Source organism: Drosophila kikkawai, chromosome 2L (genome assembly GCF_030179895.1).
Source record: "Drosophila kikkawai strain 14028-0561.14 chromosome 2L, DkikHiC1v2, whole genome shotgun sequence".
Lineage (NCBI taxonomy): Eukaryota > Metazoa > Arthropoda > Insecta > Diptera > Drosophilidae > Drosophila > Drosophila kikkawai.
In genome coordinates this window covers 12,303,697-12,329,494 of record NC_091728.1, presented here as the reverse complement: position 1 = coordinate 12,329,494, position 25,798 = coordinate 12,303,697, and the positions used below count along the sequence as shown (strand labels likewise).

Below are 25,798 nucleotides of genomic sequence, written 5' to 3'. Positions count from 1 at the left end.
GTTTTTTGGTTTTTAAATAAGAATATTTTGAGCATTAAACCTGATGGAATTTCAAACAAGAAATCCTTTTACAGATTGCCTAAAAGTATGCAGTTAATATTTTGAGGTCCAAAATCAGTGTTCAATTTTTTTGTATTATTTAATGTACAATTTACTAGCATAGCTTGACACCTTATTTATTTATTTATAATTTTTTCCAAGCCTCAAACATTTTTCGAAGCAGTGAAAACCCCGCAAATATAAATTACAAATTAAAAAATCCAGGTTACTTTTGCTAATATCTTGTTCAACTTTATTTGTTTGGCTTTTATTTTTATGTTTGTTTTTTTAAATTGTATTTTTTTGTATTTTATTTTTGTTTTGGTAATATTGATTTTCATGCTCATCAACATTTTGGATATGTAAAATACATTTAAAATTGGTATTTTGGGAACAACTGCTTATTGAATGTTTACGAATAACAGAAACCACCTAGGTAGGAATACATGATTTATACTTTAATTATTTAAATATATATATATATTTATATATAGCTAGTAGTTATATTTACAAATGATCTACACGTGTATAACTGATATAGAAACAAAGCACTCGCATGGTAACGAAATCACTTCGAATAAATAAATAAAATACGTGATATAAATAGGTGAAAAATTACAATTGGAAACTTGGCTAATGAGAGAGTTTTTACAGCTAACTTGAAATATATATAGATATATATTATATTTACAATAATTTAGATTCCGTAATTGATAAAAATAAATACAACGAAAAATTACAAAATTACTTGTAATACTTATCATTGTAGGGAGAGTTGGGGGGTTGTTGCTTTAGGTAATAATACTTAGTTTATAGTACAATTAGCTAGTCGCGATCGCTCACTCCCAAATCGAGAGGTCCTAGCCCTCTCTGAGAAGTTGGTAAGGGATTTCCGGGACAGTGAGCGATATTTACGGATTTTTTTGGGCTCTTTTTGTAGCTTATGTTTATGGTGGCTGCGATGCACTGGGATTGTCTCAGGTTGAGTTTTGGTTTCTCTGGTTTCTGTTCTTCCTACGGCTTCTCATTCATCAGGTGGTGCGGCGTTCCAGCCTGGCCGCCGGCTGATAGCAATTGAGATTGGCCGACATCCGGCCCAAGGCAGCTGCCATGCGCGTGGGCAGCCGGCTGAGCTGCTCCTGGAGATGAAAGGCTCGACGGGGAGCTGCTGGCGGTTGATTGGTGGTGGCCTGCTGCAGCTGGGCCACCACCTCGGCATGCTGGACATAGGACACCCGTATATTGACACCCTCATCGTCCTCGTCATCATCCTCGCTGGCACTCTCCACATCCTCGTAGTAGGTGAAGCCCACCTGCTGCTCCTCCCGCTATACATCGCCGTAGTACGGCACTGGGGTGTTCTGGTCGATGGGCTTGACGCGCAGCTTCTGCTTGTAATGGTACTCCTTGAGGTAGCTCTTCAGCCGTCCAGGCAGCTCCAGCTGATTGATCCCATCGTAGCTTGTATTGGAGACAATGGTGGCTCGCGCCAGCTGCTGCAGGGAGAAGGTCTGGCGCCGGTGGAGGGGTATGGTGAGGCAGGGCTCGAAGAACATGACGCAGGCGGGGTCCTTGTAGTGCTCCAGCAGGCCGGTTACCGTGGGCGCCGTAAACACGCAGGGATCGTGGCAGTCGAAGCTGTAAAAAGAGGAAGAAAGATTGTGAGTTTGGCTTGGTTTTTAATTTCATTTTTAATGAGACATCTTCCTGACTCCTTTAAATATTATTCTACTGAAATTATTTACTTATAATTTTGAAATTTTTAAAATTACTTAAACAAGTTTTAAACTTGTTACAGACTTGAGGTCACCTTTTCAAAAGAAGAATTCTAGAATCTTTCCAATATTTAAAAATGTTATATAAAAAAAACCATTTAACTTTACTGCCCAATAAAAAAAGAATAATGTTTTTTTCTTTCCAGTAAATCAGGAACTAATATAGACATGTGTCTCAAATCCCCGAGCTGTCTCAGATGAACATTCTATAAAATTCTCGGAAATAAAGTTCAAAAACGTCGCGAGGTTATATCAAATGATTAATTGAAATTCCTTCATTCATTCGAGACTTAATCTAAATTCCGAGAATTCATTTTCAATCTATATTTAATACGTTTTTTAATACGTTACTATAATATATAATTATATTTTAAGCGAAGGTGCAATGACTTTAATGAGTGACGCCTGTTGGTAGAGATAACGATGCTCACCTGAACTTGTGACCGCTCTGCTCGATGCGGGCGTGCAGCGATCGGCCGTACTTGCGGAATGTGACCGAGAAAAGGAACTCCTCCTGGGCGGAGTCGCGCAGCAGGAATGTGCCCTCCGGCTTGCCCTCCAGCAAATGCTCCGCCTCATAGCGGTCCATCTTGCCCCAGTAGAAGCTGCTGTTGGTGATCTTCTCCAGATCGGGCACCAGGCAATGCATAAAATCGATCTGCGAGTGCACTGTCAGGTTGCGGGGACCAACGCTGGACACGGATGCCATTGTCAAGGGTCGGGTCTGGGGCGGAGTCAGTGGCGTTAGCGGCGCAGGTTCGGTGATCACAGTCACTCTGCCGCCACCGGGTGACTCCACCACAAAGCCTGGCGATGTAATCCGTATGATAACCTGGTGGTGCTGATGGCTTGCATCAGGCACAGCCACCGAGTTGCGCTTCCGTTGGCTCTGCAATCGGTGCTGTGTGGCGCCGCTTGAGGCACCCAGCGTGGGCGGCGTTGAACGTCGATCCGCTGTCCGGGATTTCCGCGAAACAGTCGCCACCGGTGCCGCTGAAGATTCCTTCTTGTTGTGAGCGGAACTGCTGCTGCTGCTGTTGCCACCGGATGTGGGCAGCATGTCTCTGAGTCCACGGAAGGCATCCCGGCACTTGCATTTGCAGCAGCGCCGCTTGGAGGATGTGGCCGCCGATCCGGCGGCGGCGCTGGAGGAGGAGGATGCGGCTGCTCCCATGGATAGTGTCTTACTGCTGCGACTGCGGCAGCAACTGTTGCTATTATTGGTGTTTCTGGAACCTGATTTCGGAGAAAAACAATCATTCGTTAATTGGGTTTCACTTGAAAATTGTTCAAAGAGAAAGAGCAGCGTCTAAAGTTCTCTTTAATTTCGGCGTTTAAATTTTTTTAATGCACAGCGAAAAAGTATGTGGTGTATTTTTTGCGAATTTGGTTTAGTTAAAAGTTTTATATTTTTAATACATTTTTTTTTTAGATTAAACACATATTTGTTTAAAGTTTTTTGTGTAGGTATATTTTTGGTGTCATAGAATAATTGTCTCTTGATTATTTATTATAATAAATATGATTTTTGTTAGATTTGTATTCGAACTTTATATTTAATTGTTGGTTTTCTTTAAAAACATTTAAAAACTTTGATATTCATTTAAATACATTGATTTTCAGTTTTTTATTAACTAACTAAACACTGAAATTTTAATTTATAATATTCTTTGATCTAATTTTTATTAATTAACACAAAATTATTGTTCATTTGCTTGACTTTTAATGTTTAACTTGATTTAAATTCATCAAAACTCATTTAATTTAATTTAAGTAAGACACTCCTCTGTTCTTTTTAGTTTAATATTTCTTATTATTATTACCACGTATTTTGGTCCAGTGTTTAATAATTTTTTGTTTAATTTGATTCAAGACCGGATCTTTTCTCATCGTTGCTTTTGTCACAATTGATTTAAATTCGAAACTGACACTCTGATTTTATAGGCAAAAATCACAAACTGATAGTAGAGATCAGAGATAATTTTAATATTAATTCCGAATTAAAGACTCCGATCCATTCACCAAGCAATTTAATTTTTAAATAATACAGACAGCAAGCTGACACTCGGCTTTTATAGCCCAAAATCACAAATTGATAAGACTCTCTTTCTCTGTAAATTGATAACCATGGGTTTTTAATAGTGATTTAAATTCATTGAAGACTTTTTGCAATAATTGAGACCATTTTCGAGTAAACAAAATATTCACTGATTATTTTCGCTGTGCATTAATTCACCGAAAAGAGCGTAGGAGCTTCACTCTTTGAATTTATTTGGAATTGAATTATTTCTGAACTTTTGCCCACCTTGCTTGCTCGTGTGTTGCGTCGCCGACGACAACATATTGCTAACTGGCAGCGACTCTAGCACCTCGCAGTACTCAACGGCTTCGGCTTCGTTGTCGTTGTGTTGGTGGCTGTTGCTCCGGCGTCGACGCAGCAGCGACTCATCCACCACATCGTCGTCGTCGTCGTCGTAGTCGTTGTTGATGTCGGCTCCCTCTCGGGATTCTCCGTCTCCCACAGCGGCTATGTGTTGTTCCTCATGGCAATTGTTGCTGTTGGCATCGTGCAATTGTAAAGTACTAATCGCAGCGCCGACGCTTCCCGCGAAATTGTTATTTTTTGGCGCTTCCGCTGAACTGCCCACCACACCCACCTCCTCGGTGGCACCCTCCCCCGCTCCCCTCTCCAGCGTTACGTTCACGATCCGCTGTTGTCCATTTGCATTTAGCGCGTCCGCAGACAATGTGGCGGCTACCTGGTTCTCCTCCGACTGCTGGTGCTCCTCCACCGGCTGCTCCATCTTGGCCAACTGAATTTTAATTATAATCTGACGCACTTCTGACTGCGATGCGGCGGTGTCCTCGCTAAGGAACTCTTCCACCTGGAGCTCCTCCTCGTCCAGGCCAATAGCCTCTACGATGGCTGCTGGGGCTGCTTTTGGGCTGTGTCTCTGATCCTGGCTATTGGCTCGTACAATGGGCTTGCTGAAGTGATGACCCATTGGAAGCACTAAGTGAGAGCAGAGTCTTATTTCTGATGGGTTTCCTTTGTGCTTTCTGGAAAGGATAAAGTATATAAAAATAAAGATTAGTTAAGGTACTTGTTATTGGTTTCTAGAAAAAAATTATTATAGATTTGTAACTACTTAACAACTTTTTAAATGAACTTCATTTGTATCTAAAAAGTATTTAATTTTATTACTTAAATATTAGGATATTTGACCTTACAATACATTTCATAATGGGGTTATTTTCTCTTTGGGCATATCTTTCATTAGGTAAGATTGGGAATAATATTGTATTTAATTATTGACTAGCTTAGTTAACAATGTTTCCCTTGTGAATATTTCACAATATCCAGAAATAGTAGCGGGGGGAAACGGGTTCTGTTCGTGTGAAATAATGTCTTGACCTACAGCAAAGATCCCAGAGTCACTTGGCTGGGGGCTTCACCAGAGCATGGGTGCATTAATTACTCATATTCAGAGGAGAGGAGTTGGCATAAGGGACTGGGACTCACTCACTTGCTCGGTCAAATGGGTAATTAAAGGCTATTGTCTAAGTAATTATTAAAGCATAGAGCTCCCAGCGATCTTTTACATTGGAAAAAAATTGTTATCTATTTAAAAATTACTTTAGATATTTTAAAATACACATAGATATTCTAGAAAGTATCCACAAGATACTTTGTCTTGTCAGGAAAATACTTATCATTTTAGATTGATTTAAAATACAACTAAACCCCATTTAATGTCACAATTTCTTTCCGTGTCCCTGTTGATCTTCTCGGCGAGAGCTCCCCCACGAACTGAGTCATCCCCCAAGAAGGAAAACTAGGAGGAGTGGATTCATCTGGTGATGAACAAAGGCCTGGCATTCCAATCCCACGCATCAGTTCTCCTCCCGCTAAGTACACACCAAATTGTAATGGTCTAAGATCCTATTTTTAGACCCTCGCCCGTAATGAGATGATGAAATCCATGTGCAAACACACAAGTACTACATATATATGACCACTCCATGCCTGGCACGTAGCCCCCCACGTAATCGTATTTCCATCTTCTCGTAGCTTCTGGGTCAAGCTTATCTTGGCTGGGCTAGGAAATCGGAAACCCCGAGACAGAAAGCTCTCATTCTGGGAAAATCTACTGAGGGATTATTATTATTCACTGATAAATTCGTATTAATTGGTGGAGGGCTCGTCTATTTCGCTGAGTAACTGAGTTACCCGCGAATCCTTATCGCTAGCACATCTTGCAAATGCGTCACACACCTTCTATTTCGGAAGTTGGGGGCTATATAATGGAGAACTAAGGTACACATGACAACACAGCACAGGTTGGAAATGACTCACACATCCGTTGGCGGTTGAAATTCTTGGTAGTAACCAGAAATTGGCACGATGAGTCCAACGTTGTGAGTTCTGCACTTCAGGTGGGTTTTTTTTATACCATCAATGACGAAATAATTAGATCACCAACCAGCTATTATAGCCTTTCTGATTGAACGATCAGTGATCAGTCATGGATGGGCCATAATAATGCCGGTAATGACTGCCACTTCCCCTATTTAAATTTCTAACTAAAGTCCGAATTTATTGCGCTATATTTTAATATTCATGAGATTCCAGGAATTATAATTTAATTGGAAAAATGTATAATAAATTTTAACAAGTAAACAAGTACTTAAGTACAGAGAATTTATTTTGAACACGACTTTCTAAAAATTCAATGGTAAATAAACAACAGCTTGACATTCTAAAATAATATTTCCCACGAGTTCTAGGAAAAGTTAGTTTTGTTTAAATATATAAATATTAAATATTTATAATATTTCTCAATAAGTAAAGTTCTTCGATATTTTTTAAACAAATTTCCAGGCAAGTTCCTTGAAAAAGAGACAATTAAAATAATATTTAAATTAATCGAACAACAGTTCTAGGGAAAGTTAGTTTCGTTTAAATATATAAATATACATAAATATAAAATATTAATAATGTTTCTCAAGAAGCAAAGTTCATCGACATTTTTTTTACAAATTTCCAGGCGAGTTCCTTGAAAAACGACATTTAAAGTAATATTTAAATCAATTACCCGCAAATTCTCAGAAATTCACTTAAAGCCATAATTCATATGTAGTACTAATGAATTTCATGTCATTGACTTGTCCGCCAACTTGATGGTTTTCTAAATAATTATGTATAAATCAAAGACTTTATGACGCCCCTTATCTATGCCGAATTTAAAAGTCTGCCCTGAACTCAGCACCCAAAATTATATAGCCTATAGATAACATCTCAATTTCCCATGTACTTAATCGATATTTTGATCATAAATTCTATATTCTTGCTAACGATTAGAATCGCTTTATGTGAACTTAAACAAGATTGTTTATCGCAGCGATTAATTTAAAATTACTTCGAGTGAACGGTCGCTCGGGCGGCCCATGGTGAAATGTAATCAACGTGTACATCGGGGACCAGGCTTATTCGGAAATTTCATTTATCAGTTCCTAGAATCCTGCCGCAGTTGCAATCAGAAATTTTGCAAGAATAAAAACCAAGCCCATATAGATTTGTGGGGGAAATTCGCTAGAACAATGATTGCTCGACTGACGCCTCTATATAACTAGAGTTTCCTGGTACCCAGAGGGTGGTGGTGGTGATGGTTACTACTTATCGGCCAATATCATAGAGTACTCCGACCCACAGCCTAAGCATTTTCCATGGAATTCCCTCGTGTTAATCACCCAACGACAACGAGTGACACACATGTACTACCAGTATGTATTTGGGCGCCTAATCAAATACACAAACAAATAACCAAAACTGTCGAACAATCCAAGCAATTAACAGTGCATATATTTTCACTTTTCCCTCCCCAAAAAATAAATGTGGATGGATGGGAAAATATTAAAGGCAACGGCAACAACTTCCCGGAAATGTGACCCACAGAGACAATAGCAAACAGTCAAAAATTGCAGCTTTTTAACAAGAATTAAATATTGAAAAGTCAAGTGCTTAGCTGGAATACAAATCCGAATGCCGGGGCGATTCTGTTTAAATTATATAGTTGGACTCCCCCATAATTTGTATGCACCGTTGGCCGTCTAACGGTAATTTGCACACGCTTATATGTAGATGCAGATACTTATAGTTGCGATCAAAGATACTTTTTAATGCACGACTCCGTGTGCGGCACGTGCTGCCGGCGATTTATCGTACGATAAATATGAGTAATCAATAAATTCTGACGGACCCAGGGGGAGTGTAAAAGTATGACACGATCGTTCGCATTTAACCGCTGATAATTATTACTTTTTACCCCGTAACCGAAGTGAGTCGTCGCCGATGCCTTCGCCGAAAGCCACCTTTGAGGTGTATGCATATGTATTTACGACTATGATGAAATACACAAAAGAGTGACTTGAACTCAAGATTCAACTTCAGATTCCAAGAGACCCGCATGAGACGACGGACAGCTAACAAAATTTTTCAATGGAAATACAAAACTGAAACGGCAGATAAACCGAACTTGGGATTAACAAGAGGAACAGGATGCACTGACGAAAAAATAAAGATACATATAAGTATCTTTTAGTCGAAAATATGGTTTATAACACGATCATTTTTGTTTAACTTGAAAATTATGAAGATACAAATAGGGAGATACAAATGTAAGATATAAACCTAGTAACTGTGCGAAAAAAAATACTTGAGAATTATGAAGATCCAAGATACAAAAGATTCGAGATACAAAAAAGAATATATGACAAATAAAAATATGATATGGTATGATATGATATGATATGAAATGATATGATATGATACATAATAATAATTATTTAAACTGAAAAATAACTTGAGAATTATAAGGTAAAACTAATATTCATACTAATAATTAAATTGTATTATACAGTATGCTGAAATTGGTTTCTACAGAATTTAAAACAATAGATAGTTCTCTCAGTGCACCTGGACTTGGCTTAGGTAGCACAAGGCGATCCATGAGTCACTCCCTGCCACAATGAGTAGCAGCAGGCTGGCTGTCTGAGGGACAACCCGGGGCAAAAACTACATTCAACCGCGTGCATTTTATTATCAACCCAGTAAATATTCCGAGGGCTCGTCGAGCTGAACTTTTTCGCTCCTCTCTTTACATTTGTACGGATTGTATACGGTGAGTATGTTTTCCTTTTTTTGCCCTCTTTTTTTGTTACCAAGCGGAGCCAGCGAGCGAGCGGAGCAGCTGAAGTTTTTCTGCGCCGTTGCAGACAATGCGAAATTTCGTCAGAAATCCAAATGCGGATAATGATCTAATACATAACTTGTTCGGGGTAAAAATGTTGATAAATGTTGCCGGGGCCTGGCGGAGAAAGAAAGCCAACAACACGAAGTGGCTTGAATGGCTAATAAGGGACTTCTGCTGCTACCAATAAATGGGGGATTCACCCTCTAACAACAAAATATTCAGTGAAAATTTATGCCAAATGTATCTCATAAATTAAAACAAAACAAAAATACAAAATACACAAAAAGTGGAGCAAGAAAACTTGTATTTCCATTTATAACTAATTTATAAACAAAGTTTGGACTTGAAAAAGACTATGCAAAACTATAAAAATCTAAAAATAGACAAAAACACTTAATGAAACACGTTGTATGAGAGATGATAATGTAAAATAGAAACTGGAATTTACGTTAAAGTAATTCCCACAATATTCCGAGAAATAAAAATGATATATTCAAAAACATGGGTTACATTAATGAGCTCATACAGCAAATGGCAATTTAAATTTCATAACTGGTTCCCTCCTCTAAGACCGAACAATCCAATCTTATTATCTGTAAAGTGAATAATTTTTTGTACATGGACCGCGCCCCGCCAAGGTCCGTTATTAAAAAACCATTTGGAGCTGGCTTAAAGTGACTTTTTGTAACCTTCCCACCGGCTTTAACTTGGCCAGCAGCAGCACCAGCAGCCCCAGCAACAACTTAGTCACGGCTTAGCTGCTGTCTGTCCCACTGTACACAGTATGTATTATGTTTTACGCAGAAATTGTCACAACAAAGCGGCAAAGGCAGCGAGAATTGCGGTCAACGGGGCGAATGGGGGACGGAATGTGGACAAGTGCAGAAAAAAAAGGAGCACAAGTGGCCAGTTAGGCGAATGGGGGAATACTCTATGAAATAAATCAATATAATACCTCAAGAGGCAGGGCTTTTGGCACTTCTGATTAAGAGAAATATTTTTTTAACTTAAAATTAAAGTAGTCATTCAAGTATTTCCATAATTGCAAGTAAATCCATCTTAGAAAGAGCTTAATAGACCTAAGCATCCCTTTATTAAAGAGTACAAATTATTAACAATCTGCTTACCACATGTTTTTTTTAGATTCTTCAGTCAACAAAAAACATAAACCCCCATCAGCTCCAATGTCAGAAGCTATGAAAACATTAAATATATCATTAATAACTCCAAAACCTCGCAAAACATGTTAACAATATGGTCACGAAATTGTCATAAAAGATCCGAAAAATTACACTTATTTATTTATGATGTTTTGGCAAAAGTTGTGAAAAATTCAATGGACCTTGTTGCCAAGTGGTTTGGATGAGAAGAAACCCCGACAAGAGTCGGCACAATGGGGACGACGGACGGTCGAGAAGAACCAAAGGGGTCCGAGAGCGGAGGAGCGTAGGATTTTAAAGCGAATTCAATTACTTTTTGTTGCTGCCGTCGTCGTTGCTTCTCTCTTTTTTGTTTCCATTTTGTTTTTTTGCATTTACTGGGAATTCGCAAATGAAGTTCGCTTGAAAATAAAATCACATGCAAAGCGGAGCAGTAAAGTGCCACAGAAACCGAAAGACCGGGGGCGGAATCGGAGACCCGGAGATACATGGAATCGGCTCGCTTGAGGGAGAGAAGCGGGTAGAAGATCCTGAGAAAGTGTATTCATTTTGATAATTTTTTTTTTCGCAGGAAAATTGAAATGAGATTTATTTATTACGCTTTCGGTTCGGATTCGTAATTTGCCCATTCACTGAGCTACGGGAAAAAGTAATAAATAAACAAACGCCGCGGCATTCATACTTCTCACTCTTATTCGGAACTTTAATTAGCATTTCCAGTAAAATCGGGCCGAGCACGAGCTACATATATACGACCTATACTATACATATATCGCAGTCCAAGTTCGTGACTGATTATGTTCCACGGGGTCTTGAGGGGCCCAAAGTATGTACATATGTACAATATCTCCATTGACGTAGGAAATCATTGTGTTTATATTACGTTTTACGCCCGAACTTGTTATCTTGCTCTATGGCACCGCTGCTCACTTTATCAGTGGGAAGTGCGAGTGGAAGCGAGTAGGATAGATAGATAGGTGTTGATTATCTCTAGGCCGAAAAAAAAAAAAATACGAGCAAAAACGAAAACGCAAACGATAATAATGAAAATAATAATATTAACATTTAATGTGAAAAGAGGCGATTTCTTGGAAGTTCGCACAGACACACATACAGCGAAAAGGCTCTCCATGATAAATCCGTCACTCACACACTGTTGGAAAAATTCCTGGAAAATATGCACACGGTACACTCTCTGCTCCACTCACATGCCTTCGGTGAAGTCATGGAGTTGAGTGTGTGTGCGGTTTTCTGATTAAGCGAAAGCACTAACACAAAAATTCAACTTAATTCGCTCCCGGGCCGAACCCGGACCCAACCAGGGACAGGTTAGTCCCGAATGTTTTGTCTGTTCTAGGGACAGAAAAATATAAAAATGGTTTCCCTAGACTCTGGAGATTATTTATCTACTCTTTGAAACTGACAAAAAAAATATCTGAAATTATTATAGATATTTTATTAAAAAAAAAATGTTTCAAAATTGTAATAGTTTAAGGTTATTTACTATTTGAGATTATCCTAAACTCTTCTCGACGAAAATCAAACTCAAGATGAAATATCTTAAAAGTATTAATGATTATTTTCTAAATATAATGGTTAATAGTCCAATTTGTAAATCTATTTTAGGCACAAGTTTTTATGAGTGTAGATATTTTTGACTGGGTTCGTTTAGGTTGGGGTTCCTTTTGTTTGCTCTAAGCTGAAATTATGGCCCTGAGAGCTCACAGAACTTTTGTAATCTCGAATTTGTATGGAATAACAGAACCATATGAGATTTGTTTTTGGTCAGGTCTTTGTGATGATATGATAATCGTATTATCTTGAGAGATGCCTACCAGAGTGATAAGGTCATTTACGGATAAGGTTTTTTAACTTATCTTAGACTTGATTCAGAAGTAGAATTTTTGAGGGAAAAAGATATGTAGATGCATATGGTTATGATCATTTATGAATAAGAAATCTAATTGTGAAACTAAAGATCCATACATAATATAAACAGTGAAGGCCTTACTCTTTCTAGACACAACTTGAGGTAGGTTTATATCTTCACATATAAAGTTAAATTTCACCTAAACTTTCCACATTCTTAGTTTTTACCTGCTTTAAACGGCTAGCTTAATTCTTAACTGAACAAAGTTGGCCATCAAGCTGGGGCTTTTATTTACCCGATACGGCAGCAACAAGGAGCTATAAATGTGATTGATTAAATTGTTTTAAATTTAGCGATTACCAAATCAGATAGGCAAGAGCTTGGGCGACCTTAGCGAGTACCTATAGTGGCGTCGATAGAGAACCAGAGAGAGCCCCTATATAAAATTCATTGATAAATTACTACGAACCACAAAATCAACACACTCGCACATGCACACACCCACCGCCCTCTCACAGATACAGATACAGGCACACACACACACCACACCAACTGGCTTATCTACAGAAGCGTTTGCAAAGTTGAAACGAAATGAAATTCTTAGAACAATCAAAAGCATTTCGTTCGCTTTTCCAGGGAAAAGCAAATATGTGAGATACGGTAAGCGTGGGTCTTTATAAGCAAGGTATGAGGGAGGGATTTTGTAGAGGCCTTAGATAAGAGCAGGAGCTAAGGTCAAGAGATATTATTATTATTATTCTTATTAATAATATTGGTCATAAGCAAACATTTCTTCGGATTTCACATTTCAGTTGTCAGATTTCGAAACTCGGGCACAAATAAACGCCATTTACATAAGCCAGACTTGAACTGGTTTTCGGTTTAGGTTGCTTTTGTTATAAACAATACATGGATATATTCGGAAAGATACTTTTTCAATGGCTTCTCCGTTTTTCGTTTGAAAAATATTTGATTTATCCATTGTTGACGGGGAGTACTTGAGCATTTTTTCGCAGGAACTCAAGCGTAAAAGATAATTGTGTTTATTGTATTTGGATATTTGCCAAGGTATACGGGTTTAAGTCATAATAATAATAAGAAAATATAAAAATACATAAAGCAATTTTTTAGAATTAAATTATTAAAATAAAATACAAAATTACACTGAAGTGCAGGTGTGAGAAAGTGAGAATAATAATTTAGAAATTCTGTAATAAAGGGAATACCGCATAAGTTAAGATTAAATTATAATTATATGAATATGGAAATTACTAATTAAAACAATTGCAATTTTTAAATTTAAAACGGAAATGGCTTTCGATATCGAGTATATAAAATTATATCGCATTCTGTTTGTTGATTCTCCATAATGCATTTTCAATGGAAATGCAGTTAGGTCAGAGTAACTGGCATGTGAATAACCTTGCGGAAACAATATGTAAGATCATGACAATCAACTTCTGTGTAAACAAGAAAGGAAGCTAACTTCGGCACGCCGAAGTTTGTATACCCTTGCAGATATTATTTCATTACATTTTACCTATACTTATTATGTTTACAGTTTGACAGTTACAGTTTTGCATTTCCAGCTTTACATTTTCCCTACATCTACCGATCGTTTATATGGCAGCTATATGATATAGTTGTCCGATTTTTTTGAAATTTATACCAAAATTCTAGAATAATAAAATAAGCTTATATCCCGGAGTAGATGAAAATACGTTGAAAAACAACGAAGTTATAATTTTATTCCTATTAATTTCCCGATCGTTCCAATGGCAGCTATATGATATAGTCGTCCGATTTTCATAAAATTTTTACCAAAACTCCGAAATAATATAAAATGGCCATATCTAAAAAATGGTGCAAAAATATTAAAAAACAGCAAAGTTATAATTATTTTTCTAAAAATATATCGAACATTTGTATGGGAGCTATATGATATAGTCGTCCGATCCGGCCCGTTCCGACATATATAGCAGTGAGAGCATATAGAAGACTATATGCAAAGTTTCATTGAGATAGCTTTAAAACTGAGGGACTAGTTTGCGTAGAAACGGACAGACGGACAGACGGACAGACGGACATGGCTAGATCGACTCGGCTGTTGATGCTGATCAAGAATATATATACTTTATAGGGTCGGAAACGTCTCCTTCACTGCGTTGCAAACTTCTGACTGAAATTATAATACCCTGCAAGGGTATAAAAATAACAATAAGATTAGATAGTAATTCTGGGGAATCCGCGCTGACAAGTGTAACTTGTGGCAGCACTTTTATGGCTTAATAACTGTAAATACACAGCAATATGTGTGTTTTTTCCATTAATTGCAATTCCGAATAAAACATCTTAGTTTGACCCGCTCTCCCCTTCTCTTCTCTCTTCTCCCTTTTGTAGGCCCACTCGAGATCCACTCTCGCAGTTACACACACACACACAATTGAGTGTTTTGCCCACATTTCACTTTTGGCATTGCGTTTCAATTGAACAAATTCACGCGAACAATTAACAATAAACGAACAAAATCAAATTTCCAGCGAAAAATCTCAACAGAAAAAAAGAAAAGAAACCAACAATGGGATGAAAGAGCAGCAGACGGCTGAGGAGGAGAGGTTTTAGGGGTTGGGGGTGGCAGCTGAAGAAGAAGCAGGGCAATAGCCAATGGTTTACCTATGATTATTTTGTGAGCCAGAGCGAGAGAGAAATCGCAGAGCAGCTGACTCTCTCACAGCGGGAGCATTGTTGCTGGGCAGACAATTTGGCATTTGGCAAGATCGGCTCTCGCTCTACGAACAGCTGCCATCTCGTTTCGACTTGCGGAGAAGCCAATTAAGCGGCGTCTCTCACCTTCCGCTCCCACCACCTGGCCCACAACACACGAACGAACACTGCACTTATCCTGTTCGAAACAGTTTCACGTGAAAAGCTATTAAAAAAAATTGAAAACGCTCTCAAGTTTAATACGAAAATTCAAGGAAATGAGCGGAAGATGGTAAAAGCGGGTTTTACCCAGAATAATCAAAAAAGTGCACACACATACTCGCACAGAAAGGAACGCAGACAAGCGGCAACAACAATTTGACGCATTACAAACGAAGTTAATAACACCTTTTCTTATGAAGGGTACAAGAACAACAACAACAACGTTGATGTTCCGATATACCCCGCTCACCCTGGCTCTTTGTACCAGTTGTTGTTGTACGGCTTCGGCCGAATTTAGCGGCTACACCTTTATACACCTTTAGCAAGAAGCCACGGCCAGCAAGCCCAACTAGCAGCAACCGGGTCTCTGCACTAGTATTGGTTTTGGTATGGGTAAAAAGTGGGAGAGGGAGAGAGCGCTGCCAGTACAGTGAATACTGAACGATTAAGAAAGGAATCAAAATATTTTAGTAATCAAAAAATAAAAAGAAAAATAATAAAAATTCATCAGACTATGGACATTTAAAAGTATTTGTTATGGTATGGTAAAAGTTTTCTAAAATAAACTATTTCCTCAAATAAATAAAATTTTAATTTAAAAATGTTTAAAAATATGTTGAATTTCTTCAAAATAAAGATAGTTTTGTATTAAGAGTTAAGTTTGAAAAGTAAATAAAATAAATAAAAGAAAACTCCACAACAAACGCAGCCAATATTTAATAATCAGTGATCTTAAATATATTAATATTTTTGCCGTGGGAAACTACATAAAGGAATGTTAAGCAGAACTTGCTGGCGAGTGCCTACTGTATCCGCATCTGCTCCGAATCTGCTGTGGCTGTAGCTGTATCTGTATGCGGGCCAACAGTATGTGTGTGTGTGGTGTTGTATCTGTGAGATACTCGCACTCACACTCGCTCCTATATCTTTGTATCTGCTGCTGCTGCTGCTGGCTCGCTTGGGCTGTCTGTCACTTCTCAGAAATCGGTCTAAATTAGAAAATGCGTTTCTGGGAATTTCGTATCGCTCTTTTGGGCCCACAGAGCGGCGCACAGTACACAGCGAGCGACGGCGCTACATAAATTTGTAAATATATATTTTTATGGATATATATGTATATATATGGTCGATTGCCCTAGCAATTCCCAGAATGAATTTTCAATGAATCAATGGAATTTGCACGACAATATTGTTTTACCTCACAAACATACAACCACAGCCGAGTGCAAATAAATAGCAAACGACAGCCTTAATGGGTTGTGGTTGCTGATGTTTCCCCTTTAATTTAAGCAAACACTGACATAAATATTTTATTCGCATTTTTGGCTATTTATTTATTTATTATTTACCTCTGATTTTCAATTTAATTTGCTGCTGTTTGCTATTTTCTCGGTATACTTTTACGCTAGTTGGCACTTTGTGCAAACTGTGTTTTAAGCATATTTCTTTTTTTTTTAGTTGGCAAGTATTTTCTTTATGATTTTTCTCTTGAATTTAACTTGTATTTTAATTTTGTTGTTGTTGCTGAGACGACACAGACACACACACGCACATACAGCTCACAGAGAAACACTGCACCTCACAGATACGCGCACGCTCGCTAATTGCACTCTTGGATATCAGGAAAGCTGGTGGCTGTGATTGCACTCGACGACCTCAACAACTGTGTGCGCGATTCCGTCAATTTGTGCAATTTCTCTCTCTCTCTCTCGACGACGACGGCGAAGCCACACACGTACGAAGAAGTTAATATCTTCTCCAAAATGTATCTGAGTATCTTTTTTTTCACGTCCGTTTCGGTCCGAACCATCAGTGTGACTGTCACGCTGAGGTTCAAATATGCTGCGGACTGGCAAAAGGTACTAAATATGCCAGGTGATCGAAAAATACTAGATTGTGCAACCAAGGTGAGGAACTTTGGTGGTAATCTGACCATGTACCAAACCGTATATACCAAAACTACTAAATTGTTGTAAGAGGTGAATTATGTACCGTTATTTGCAAATAATTTGTTTTATTTTACTCTTAAAAATAAACTTTAAATATTAAAAACTATATTTCCTTCACCTAAGAGTGTCGCAAAAAATTATATAGAAAAAAATTGAAAATAAATTTAAATCCCAATGCGTTTTTCCAATACAATCTCGTGTAAATACCCGCCAAAATTCAAAACTCGGCCGGATATCTAAACTAAGAACAATTATACATTCCGCAAACAGACGCAATCAAGATCGGACTGCCACCGTTAGGCTAATATTTGATCGTTTGCAAAATAAATACACTGATAACAGGCTAAATTATACAATAAATAATGGGGGCACATTTTGAGGAACTAATCTCAGCGGGCGACTGTCATGCGGCCGGTCCGCTGTCCAGATAATAAATAAATCCAAATGCATATCTTTCAAAGGCCAGATAGTGCCGTCTCCACAGATCCGACTTAGTCAGTGTCAAGCGGTCAGGCAGGCAATCAAGACGAGCTCGAGCTCTTCTCCCTCACTATCTCCAACGGCCGACCACTGCAGCCTAATTCAATTAAAATTAAAACGCAAATCTACGCAAGAGACTCGAGTGAAATTGCCCCAAATTCTCCGACAATTATAGGTCGCGCACCACTCTGACTATAATACATCCCAAAGTTCCGGTCATGCAATCGGATCCATCTTCCCTTGGCGCGGAATCCATAGCTATGCACCGCTCCACTTCAATGCCCGTGAAGCCCAAGCCGCTGGAGCAGAAGCCCCTGCTGCGATCCTCCGAAAAGGAGACGGTCAATGCGGCGGACTACTACCCAGAGAGTCCTGGCTATGTGCGTCGCAGGAAGTCCAAGACGACGGGGGATCAGCTGGAGACGCGCAGCGAGCAAAAGTGAGATTATAACCTTAATTAGGGAAACTAACAAAGACTAGAAAGAAATTTCAAGGTCTCCATAAAAGTAATTAATTAATTAAGACCAGTAAATGCTTAGGCAAGGTCTAAAAATAAATCCCTGGATATATAGTTATAGTTGTATAAGCTAAAAAATACAAGATTAAATAGTTTTTACTTTAATAATATGCCTAACTATCCCTCAGCTTCCCCTGCACCAACGACTGGGCAGGCAGTACCATTGAATTGACTCCAGAACCGGGAACATCTTCCTCCGATATCCAGCGACGCAGCCTGCACCGGGTGATGGAGAAGAATGGCAAGGAGAACGTTGTATTCCGCCGCATACCAGAAAAGTCTTGGCGTTATATGCGGGATCTGGTCACCACTCTGGTAAGATCCTGGTTTGGCCACAAGAAACCGTCATCATCTAGCAACGATCCATCGCGATCGGATGTGTATAGCATAACGCCCAGCATACAGCGAAAACTGGATGAGTTGGCCAACGAGCCGCCGCATCTGAGTCCTCATCTCGCCTCGAAGACTGATACCAGCCCAAGCGAGCGCGTTACGTTTAGCATTTAATCCTAACCCATTAATCGACGAGCCCATGACCACCACAGAAATACTCATACATAATTAATAAATACAAAAATTAACCAACTAAATCACTTGCATTGCTAAACTGGGAAGTCCTGGGATAAAACAAAGAGATCTTTCATTAACTGGAGCTTCCCCTTTTCGACTTGCGCAGATGGAACTGAATTGGAAATACATGCTGACCCTTTTCCTGGGCAGCTACTTTCTCTGCTGGCTGCTCTTCGCTGCCCTCTGCTATGTGGTTTCCTATTCGCATGGCGATTTCATCTTTGACCCCATCAGTGGAGCCAGAATGGGAGAGGGAGAGGACCCGTGCATCTATGGGGTAGGTAACTGGGTGGCCATGATCATCTATTCGGTGGAGACGCAGACCACTCTGGGTTTTGGCGAGAAGTATGCCAGCGAGGAGTGCCCGGAGACGGTTTTTCTGTTTGTCATGCAAATGTTGAGCGCCGCTCTGATCGAGGGAATTATGGTGAGCGTGATCTATGCCAAGACAGCTCGTCCGGCCAGGCAGATGACCAAGCTGAAGTTTAGCGATAAGGCGGTGGTAAGTGGACAACCATTTAGGGAGATGGGATTCGATGCTCTGAATAGTGATTATCTTTTCTGCAGATCTGTTATCGCGACGAGCAGCTGTGTTTGCTTTTCCGCGTGTGCGATCCCCGCGAGCAGCAGTCCATCGAGTCCAAGATACGCGTCTACATGATCGTAGACAAGCGGTGAGTCATTGGATCATTTTTGGGGATGTCTGATCTTTCGAGTTATCTTTATTGGGAGAGCTTAGTAAATAAGGATTGTGTCCGGGAGGCCTTTAAATATGAAATGTTTAACTGGGATAAATATGCTCAAAGTCTTAACTTTAATAACCGAATAATAATCTATTTATGATTAACTGAACTTCCTGGAAAACATTAATTTATTTAAGATATTCAGTAAATATTGTTATTAATATTTTATTTACTAGCTTCCTTATCAAGTTTTTGAGATCCCACAAGTGCAAGGAGACTCTGTAACCCATTAGTAACTCTTGACATATAATTTTTATCTCACTATCATTCTTATCTTTGCAGCACGCGCGAGGGTGAGGTCATAAAAACTCACACGGAACTGAAGCTGGAGGGAAATGGCGAGCAGATAATCGTCTGGCCCGATGTCGTCTGCCATGTCATCGACGAGACGAGTCCCCTGTATCAGTACACCAATGCCAAACTCTTTAATGCCGCTCAGTTTGAGCTGTATGTCTCCATTGTGGGCACATCGCCGGCCACTGCCCAGATGACAGAGGCCAAGACATCGTATTTGCCCAGGGAAATATTCTGGGGCCAGAGGTTCGTCAACATTATACACTACGATGCCCAGAACGAGCGGTATTTCGTGGACTATGAGAACTTCAACAGGACTATTTCGGTGGATATGCCCATTAAGTTGGCGACAACGAACGATCAGTTGAAATTGGAATACAGAAAGTAAAGGCTTCTATACTGGCTAGTAGCTACTAAAAGTCCGAAAAAAAACTCGAATTCGGGCTCAGAAAATTTCCTATACGTCATGTTTTTGAGATATTCCATCTTAAAAGTGAAAAAATTACTGGTTTTGTGCAATTTTGAGATGCTGTAAATTTAGTAAACTGTTTTTGAATTTCAAAGATATTAATAAATATTTATTTCTGTTGAGATTAGCTTTTCTTTTTAATTTTTAATATGCAATTTCTTAAATATAATTCAACTTCTTTCTATCATCTGTGGTTTTAACCTTCATTTCCTTAGTTGTTTTTACAAGAATCTTATTCCTTCAAAGCTTGCAATGTTTGAAAATCATTTTCTGGCGATATACAAATAACAAAAACTTTAAAAAAATAAAGAAAATAATTAAAACTTAACTTGTTCATTCGCCTCCGAATTCAGTTTCCTCCTGTTTTTTGTAGAATTTTAACTCTGCTCTCAGCATTTCATTATCCTGTTGCAGACGAGCAAACTCCCGCACAAAGTGATCGGCTCGCAGGAGATGGGCCAGGCCATCCCGTATGTCTTTCGTATTCTGCAGCTGTTGCTTCGAGTAGTTGGTCAACTGATTGACTATCTGGCGCTGGTTCCAGTTAGCTATGTACTCCAATTCACGTTCCATGCGTCCGCAGCGTTCGTCAACAAACTCCTTTAAATCGTTGAACTCCTTGCGCCAATCAGCGCCATCCATTTGGACAGCCGAAAGGCCGCTAGAGGATTTGGCCAGCAGTTGTTGAGGCTTCAAGTTGGGATTCGAGGATGATGGAGTGACATTGGCATGATGCGGTGTGCTATAACGGCTGGACGAAAGCAGGCGCAGCCTTTGCTTCATATCGGCGTCCACCGGAGGCGGAGGATTCTCCTTGTCGCTGCCAGCGCCTGGGCTGCTGACCACGGAACAATGTGACGACTGATCCTGCTCATCGGTCTCGGCAATCTTCATAAGCTTCACCTCGCCGGACAGGTTGCTGCGATCCTTAAGAGGACCGCTTAGGGTCTCTGGAAAAGTATAAAGTTTAAAAAAGTTTCTATACGGTTTACAGATATTCCCAACTTACGCTGCAGTGACTCCCCTGTGGTATTGTTGCACGAACTCTCAACCGAGCTGGATCCTCCTCCCACTGCTGCTGCATACATGCTTTGACGCTGGTTAGTCTCGTTCGGATTGGGCCTTCTGTTGAGGGTCTCCCAATCGAAGCTGTCCCTGTGGGAGGTGCTGAATCGCGTGGACATACGCTCCACTGCCCTTGGACCCTGAGCATCCAGGAAGTCACAGAACGAATCCCTTCGTGGACCAGTATTGACAGGTGTGACCATACCATAGCCCATGCTGGCCATGTTGTTCAGCTGCTGCTGTGTGTTTAGCAGATTTGCGGCTATGGATTTGCGCAGCTCATCGCTGTTGGCGCGCTCCACACGAGGAATATCCTGCGCCAGGCCACTTAATCCTCCTAAGTTATTCAGGCCACCGCTTTGGGGATTATCCTCGCTGGACAGTGGCACAAAAGCCACACGGGTCACAGCGCCATCGTGTACCCTCTTTACGGCCAAGGGTGCCTTTGTGCTCCTCATATCGTAGGCAATCAATTCACCCTTGAGAGTGCCGGCACAGAAGTAAGTGCCGCACTCACTGAGCGCCACCGTGGACAGCGGATGGAAGTAGCTCAGACGATCAGTTGAGGCCTGGGCCCTATTTTTTCGAATATCGAAGATATTGATCTTGGAGTCGTAGCCCACACTGACCAGCAGCGCGGGCTGGGATGAGCACATGCTGATGTCCCGGCAGGGAGCGCTGTGCGCCTCGCTGGCATGGAAAATCTTCCGCTTGCCCTGGACATCGTACACAGTCACGGCTCCCTTGTAGGAGGCAATTGAGAGCTGGAAGCGCTTGCTGGGATGAAAGCGTACCAGGGTGGAGCTGCAATGGCCATATGAGTTTGTATTTATACGATTTAAGATCAATCTAATCTGCCACCTACTCGCCATCGATGGTAAAGGTGTTCATCTTGAGCTTGGTCTTGGTGCCCAGGATATTGATGCTGCCGCCCTCGCGCACAGCTGCTATATATTCATCCGTGCTGTTGTAATCCATGTAAAGGACAGTACTGCGCTGCGGATCCGGGGGAAACCTGTGGATCAACTGTGCCGTCCTTATGTTGTAGATCTTGATACTGCCGCTCTGGCCCACGGCAATCTCTTCAAGCGTTTGCTTGGCACAGGCCACACAGTAGGCATTGTCGATGGTCAACTTGCGGACTCGCTGGATCTCGGGACCTGCTGTTAAGTGATTCAGGATTATAACCAATTTATTGCTAGCTTCCGTTATCCCAGCTTACTCTTCTCCTCATTCTCTTTTATCCGCATCACCGCCAAGCCCGCCATTTTATCCACCTCGACAAAGACGCGGCCCTGGCCATTGAACTGGAAGTCCCTCGGTTCACCGCCGGCGTGGGCATACTCCGACTTTGTCTCGAGGTCCGCAAAGTCGGAGAGCACTGTTTTCTTCGAGGTGGAAATCAAATGCATTTTGATCTTCAACTTATTAAATATTTTGAATTTGAATGACGGAATGCTAAATGATGGAGCTGGTGCAGTGTGCCCGCCGCTTTTTCCGTTAAAAATAACAGAAACAGGGAGCCAAAGCAATCGATTATTTTGGGGAAGCAATTGAGCTGTTTCCACTGCGTTCTAGCAGGACGACTGAATGATTGAAAATATCGCCGATGTTTCGCAATAGTTAGACGATATAGATACATATTTTCGACTAAAAATCGATGTCCAGCATTGAAACAAGGAAATATCATTTCAAATTAAAGTTAATCAATCCTTGAAAAATCGTTCAATTTTAACAATGTGATCCTATATTTGTAAATATGTTCTAGCTTCAAAAATTTTCAATTTAAATCCGCAAAGGTTTCGATTATAAACAAAACAAATAAGATAAATAGATTTTTCGCTGTTCCCTAGCTAATGCCATTGTCGCCGCAGTGTGAACGCGACGGTGAGTGTGGCCATTCACACACGATATCAATTCCGATAAGTTTTACTGGCAAAACGGCAAGAAGCAGAGCAGCGACCAATCACCTGCAAAAAAGAAATAAATTGCCGAGAAATGATAAAAAATATATAGTCCGTTTGTTTTGGAGTGCGTTGATATGAATCTGGCTCTTTAGCATTTAGTAACCACGCAACTCATTCCCCCAATATCCCTCCGCTGTAACGGGCAGAAGAGCCACTGGACAAAGGCCAGCTACAACACTAACACACACACACAAACCCACGTACATACGGCGTAGAAAGCAACAACAGCAACAACAAATACGAGGAACGGAGGCCATCATCACCTGCTGGAAAAATGGAGGCGGACGGACTAACAAACGACCAGACGGAGAAGGTGCTCCAGTTCCAGGATCTCACCGGCATCGAGGATATGAACGTGTGCCGCGACGTCCTGATCAGACACCAATGGGATCTCGAGGTACGGCTGCAAGCATATGTATGCACACGCACACAGTCGCGGTCGCGAGTGAAGAATGCACTTACAGTGACGGTCTGTCTTAAAAGTCATTCCTCACAATGTTTGGGAAATAATCCATTAAGGGATTTTTTTGATGTTTGTGCTGCTTTTAATCAGTAATTAAACGTCCCTTACAGGTGGCCTTCCAGGAGCAACTGAATATCCGCGAGGGCCGGCCCACCATGTTCGCCGCCTCCACAGACGTGCGAGCGCCCGCTGTGATCAACGACCGCTTCCTGCAGCAGGTGTTTTCCGCCAATATGCCCGGCGGACGGACAGTGAACCGGGTGCCCAGTGGCCCCATACCCCGCAGCTTCACCGGAATTCTGGGCTACGTGATCAATTTCGTGTTCCAGTACTTCTACTCCACGCTGACGAGCATTGTGAGCGCCTTTGTGAATTTGGGCGGTGGCAATGAGCCGCGCTTGGTCACGGACCCTCTTGGGGACGTGATGAAGTTCATCAGGGAGTACTACGAGCGGTATCCTGAGCACCCGGTCTTCTACCAGGGCACCTATGCCCAGGCCCTGAACGATGCTAAGCAGGAGCTGCGCTTCCTGATCGTCTATCTGCACAAGGATCCCGCCAAGAATCCCGATGTGGACTCATTCTGCCGCAACACACTCTCCTCCCGCTCGGTCATTGACTATATCAACACAAACACCCTGCTGTGGGGCTGCGATGTGGCCTCGCCGGAGGGCTACCGGGTGATGCAGTCCATTACGGTAAGAAGCTACCCGCTGATGGTGATGATCAGTCTACGGGCGAATCGCATGATGATCGTGGGACGTTTTGAGGGCGATTGCACGCCGGAGGAGCTGCTGCGTCGCTTCCAATCGGTGACGGCCGCCAATGAAGTGTGGCTGAGTCAAGCGCGTGCGGATCGTTTGGAGCGTAATTTCACACAGACACTGAGGCGGCAGCAGGACGAGGCCTACGAGCAGAGTTTGCTGGCGGACGAGGAGAAGGAGCGTCAGCGACAGAGGGAACGGGATGCGGTGCGGCAGGCGGAGGAGGCCGAGGAGCGGGCGCGACGAGATGTGGAGCTGCGCAAGGAGGAAATTGCTCGGCAAAAGATTGAGCTAGCCACGCTGGTGCCATCGGAGCCGCCAGTGGATACTCTGGGCGCTATTGCCGTTGTGTTTAAGCTGCCCAGTGGAACGCGACTCGAACGGCGCTTCAATCAGACGGATTCGGTGCAGGTAAGCTGCTTATTAAGTAACAAGAAATTCGAAATGCTCACATCTGTTCTTTTCCTCCAAAGGACGTTTATCACTTTTTGTTTTGCCATCCCGATTCGCCGGACGAGTTCGAAATCACAACGAATTTTCCCAAAAGGGTGCTATACTCGAAGGCTGATGTGGACGCCGCCGAGGGCGCCGCCAATGATGCACTGAACAAGACTCTCCATGACGTGGGACTCAAGAACCGCGAGGTGCTGTTCGTCAACGATCTGGAAGCGTAACCAAGCAAGCACCACCTACCAAATGTTAGAATCAAGCATCGTGTTACCAGCTGCAACGCATTACCAAAACTTGAACCAAGTTTTAAGTAGTCGAAGTCCAACAACGTCCAAGTCGGAGGATACACACAATGAAACTATTCCTAATTTAATCATCAATATTAATATAAATAATTGTTTAACAATGTTTAGGTTGATTCTCTCTTGTAATCTATGACCCCTGACACCTGCCACCACCCACCAACCACCCGATGCTCCCGCTAAGTAATGGTATTTTCCCACAACCACATTTCCGTAAACCGCAGATTTAGTTACTTTCTTTTCCCCTTCACATTTAAGCCATTTTGTTATGTTAGCTGTACTTATACTTCCGTCTATTTAATCGAAATAGAGCCAGAGTCTTATTGTTTGACAGAGTTTGAATATATAATATGAATGTGGTCGAGAATTGAATAAATTAAAGTTATGAAAATTCATTTGTAAGCAAACGGCGCTATAACATCCAGTACTAACTATTAGTAGTTTGGCTTAAATGTTGGATTGTTTTTTGGGAAAACGAACAAAAATATACAACACTGATTTATTACTTAAAATTGGAAAAATTTGAAATATTCTCTATTTTGAATAGTTAAATACCCACCCTTTAAAATGAACATTAATTCAGCCGGTTTCACAAATCTCCCTGCTCTATTAGAAAGGCTAAAATAATAAGAAATATTCCTTGAAGAAAAGTGATAATGGAAAATACATTTTGTCGCAATATTTAAGTAATTTCAGTAAAATGTTCTATAAAATATTTAGAATTTCTATAACTTCCTCTCAAA

At 40.9% G+C, this 25,798-nt stretch overlaps 4 protein-coding genes across 6 annotated transcripts; 2 read left to right on the top strand and 2 right to left on the bottom strand.

Moving 5' to 3' along the window:
* Positions 1–269: 269 nt before the first annotated feature.
* Socs36E (Suppressor of cytokine signaling at 36E) lies at positions 270–16,824 on the bottom strand. Of its 2 annotated transcripts, XM_017178253.3 has the most exons (4): positions 16,372–16,824; positions 4,120–4,874; positions 2,246–3,050; positions 270–1,677 (listed from the first exon to the last, which is right to left on the bottom strand). In XM_017178253.3, exons 2-4 carry the CDS (start codon positions 4,817–4,819, stop codon positions 1,368–1,370), a joined length of 1,815 nt encoding a protein of 604 aa, XP_017033742.1. In that variant the 5' UTR covers positions 4,820–4,874; positions 16,372–16,824; the 3' UTR covers positions 270–1,367. The 2 variants fall into 2 exon arrangements, with proteins under 2 accessions (XP_017033742.1, XP_017033743.1); XM_017178254.3 differs by lacking the exons at positions 4,120–4,874; positions 16,372–16,824 and adding an exon at positions 3,638–3,850.
* A 633-nt stretch (positions 16,825–17,457) lies between these two features.
* Positions 17,458–20,166, top strand: Irk3 (Inwardly rectifying potassium channel 3). The gene is made up of 5 exons (XM_017178402.3): positions 17,458–17,890; positions 18,097–18,283; positions 18,645–19,040; positions 19,106–19,212; positions 19,564–20,166. Exons 1-5 carry the CDS (start codon positions 17,670–17,672, stop codon positions 19,961–19,963), a joined length of 1,311 nt encoding a protein of 436 aa, XP_017033891.1. The 5' UTR covers positions 17,458–17,669; the 3' UTR covers positions 19,964–20,166.
* Positions 20,132–22,614, bottom strand: Grip71 (WD repeat-containing protein Grip71). Of its 2 annotated transcripts, XM_070283725.1 has the most exons (5): positions 22,332–22,614; positions 21,975–22,272; positions 21,054–21,913; positions 20,374–20,994; positions 20,132–20,314 (listed from the first exon to the last, which is right to left on the bottom strand). In XM_070283725.1, the coding sequence occupies exons 1-4, from the start codon at positions 22,519–22,521 to the stop codon at positions 20,378–20,380; spliced, it is 1,965 nt and encodes a 654-aa protein (XP_070139826.1). In that variant the 5' UTR covers positions 22,522–22,614; the 3' UTR covers positions 20,132–20,314; positions 20,374–20,377. The 2 variants fall into 2 exon arrangements, with proteins under 2 accessions (XP_070139826.1, XP_017033889.1); XM_017178400.2 differs by having other exon boundaries at positions 20,132–20,994.
* A 215-nt stretch (positions 22,615–22,829) lies between these two features.
* Faf2 (Fas-associated factor 2) lies at positions 22,830–25,450 on the top strand. Its single transcript, XM_017178443.3, has 3 exons — positions 22,830–23,473; positions 23,650–24,714; positions 24,777–25,450. The coding sequence occupies exons 1-3, from the start codon at positions 23,351–23,353 to the stop codon at positions 24,975–24,977; spliced, it is 1,389 nt and encodes a 462-aa protein (XP_017033932.1). The 5' UTR covers positions 22,830–23,350; the 3' UTR covers positions 24,978–25,450.
* Positions 25,451–25,798: the final 348 nt, after the last annotated feature.

Excerpts from the sequence above, each read along its gene's own strand:
- Socs36E (XM_017178253.3), bottom strand. The coding sequence starts at position 4,819 with ATGGGTCATCACTTCAGCAAGCCCATTGTACGAGCCAATAGCCAGGAT. Across the intron at positions 3,051-4,119 it reads GCAACACACGAGCAAGCAAG|GTTCCAGAAACACCAATAAT; the intron begins GTGGGCAAAAGT and ends CTCCGAAATCAG. Across the intron at positions 1,678-2,245 it reads CAGAGCGGTCACAAGTTCAG|CTTCGACTGCCACGATCCCT; the intron begins GTGAGCATCGTT and ends CTCTTTTTACAG.
- Irk3 (XM_017178402.3), top strand. The coding sequence starts at position 17,670 with ATGCAATCGGATCCATCTTCCCTTGGCGCGGAATCCATAGCTATGCAC. Across the intron at positions 18,284-18,644 it reads GGGATCTGGTCACCACTCTG|ATGGAACTGAATTGGAAATA; the intron begins GTAAGATCCTGG and ends CGACTTGCGCAG. Across the intron at positions 19,213-19,563 it reads TACATGATCGTAGACAAGCG|CACGCGCGAGGGTGAGGTCA; the intron begins GTGAGTCATTGG and ends TTATCTTTGCAG.
- Grip71 (XM_017178400.2), bottom strand. The coding sequence starts at position 22,521 with ATGCATTTGATTTCCACCTCGAAGAAAACAGTGCTCTCCGACTTTGCG. Across the intron at positions 22,273-22,331 it reads AAAAGAGAATGAGGAGAAGA|CAGGTCCCGAGATCCAGCGA; the intron begins GTAAGCTGGGAT and ends ATCACTTAACAG. Across the intron at positions 20,995-21,053 it reads CACAGGGGAGTCACTGCAGC|AGACCCTAAGCGGTCCTCTT; the intron begins GTAAGTTGGGAA and ends ATACTTTTCCAG.
- Faf2 (XM_017178443.3), top strand. The coding sequence starts at position 23,351 with ATGGAGGCGGACGGACTAACAAACGACCAGACGGAGAAGGTGCTCCAG. Across the intron at positions 23,474-23,649 it reads GACACCAATGGGATCTCGAG|GTGGCCTTCCAGGAGCAACT; the intron begins GTACGGCTGCAA and ends CGTCCCTTACAG. Across the intron at positions 24,715-24,776 it reads ATCAGACGGATTCGGTGCAG|GACGTTTATCACTTTTTGTT; the intron begins GTAAGCTGCTTA and ends TTTCCTCCAAAG.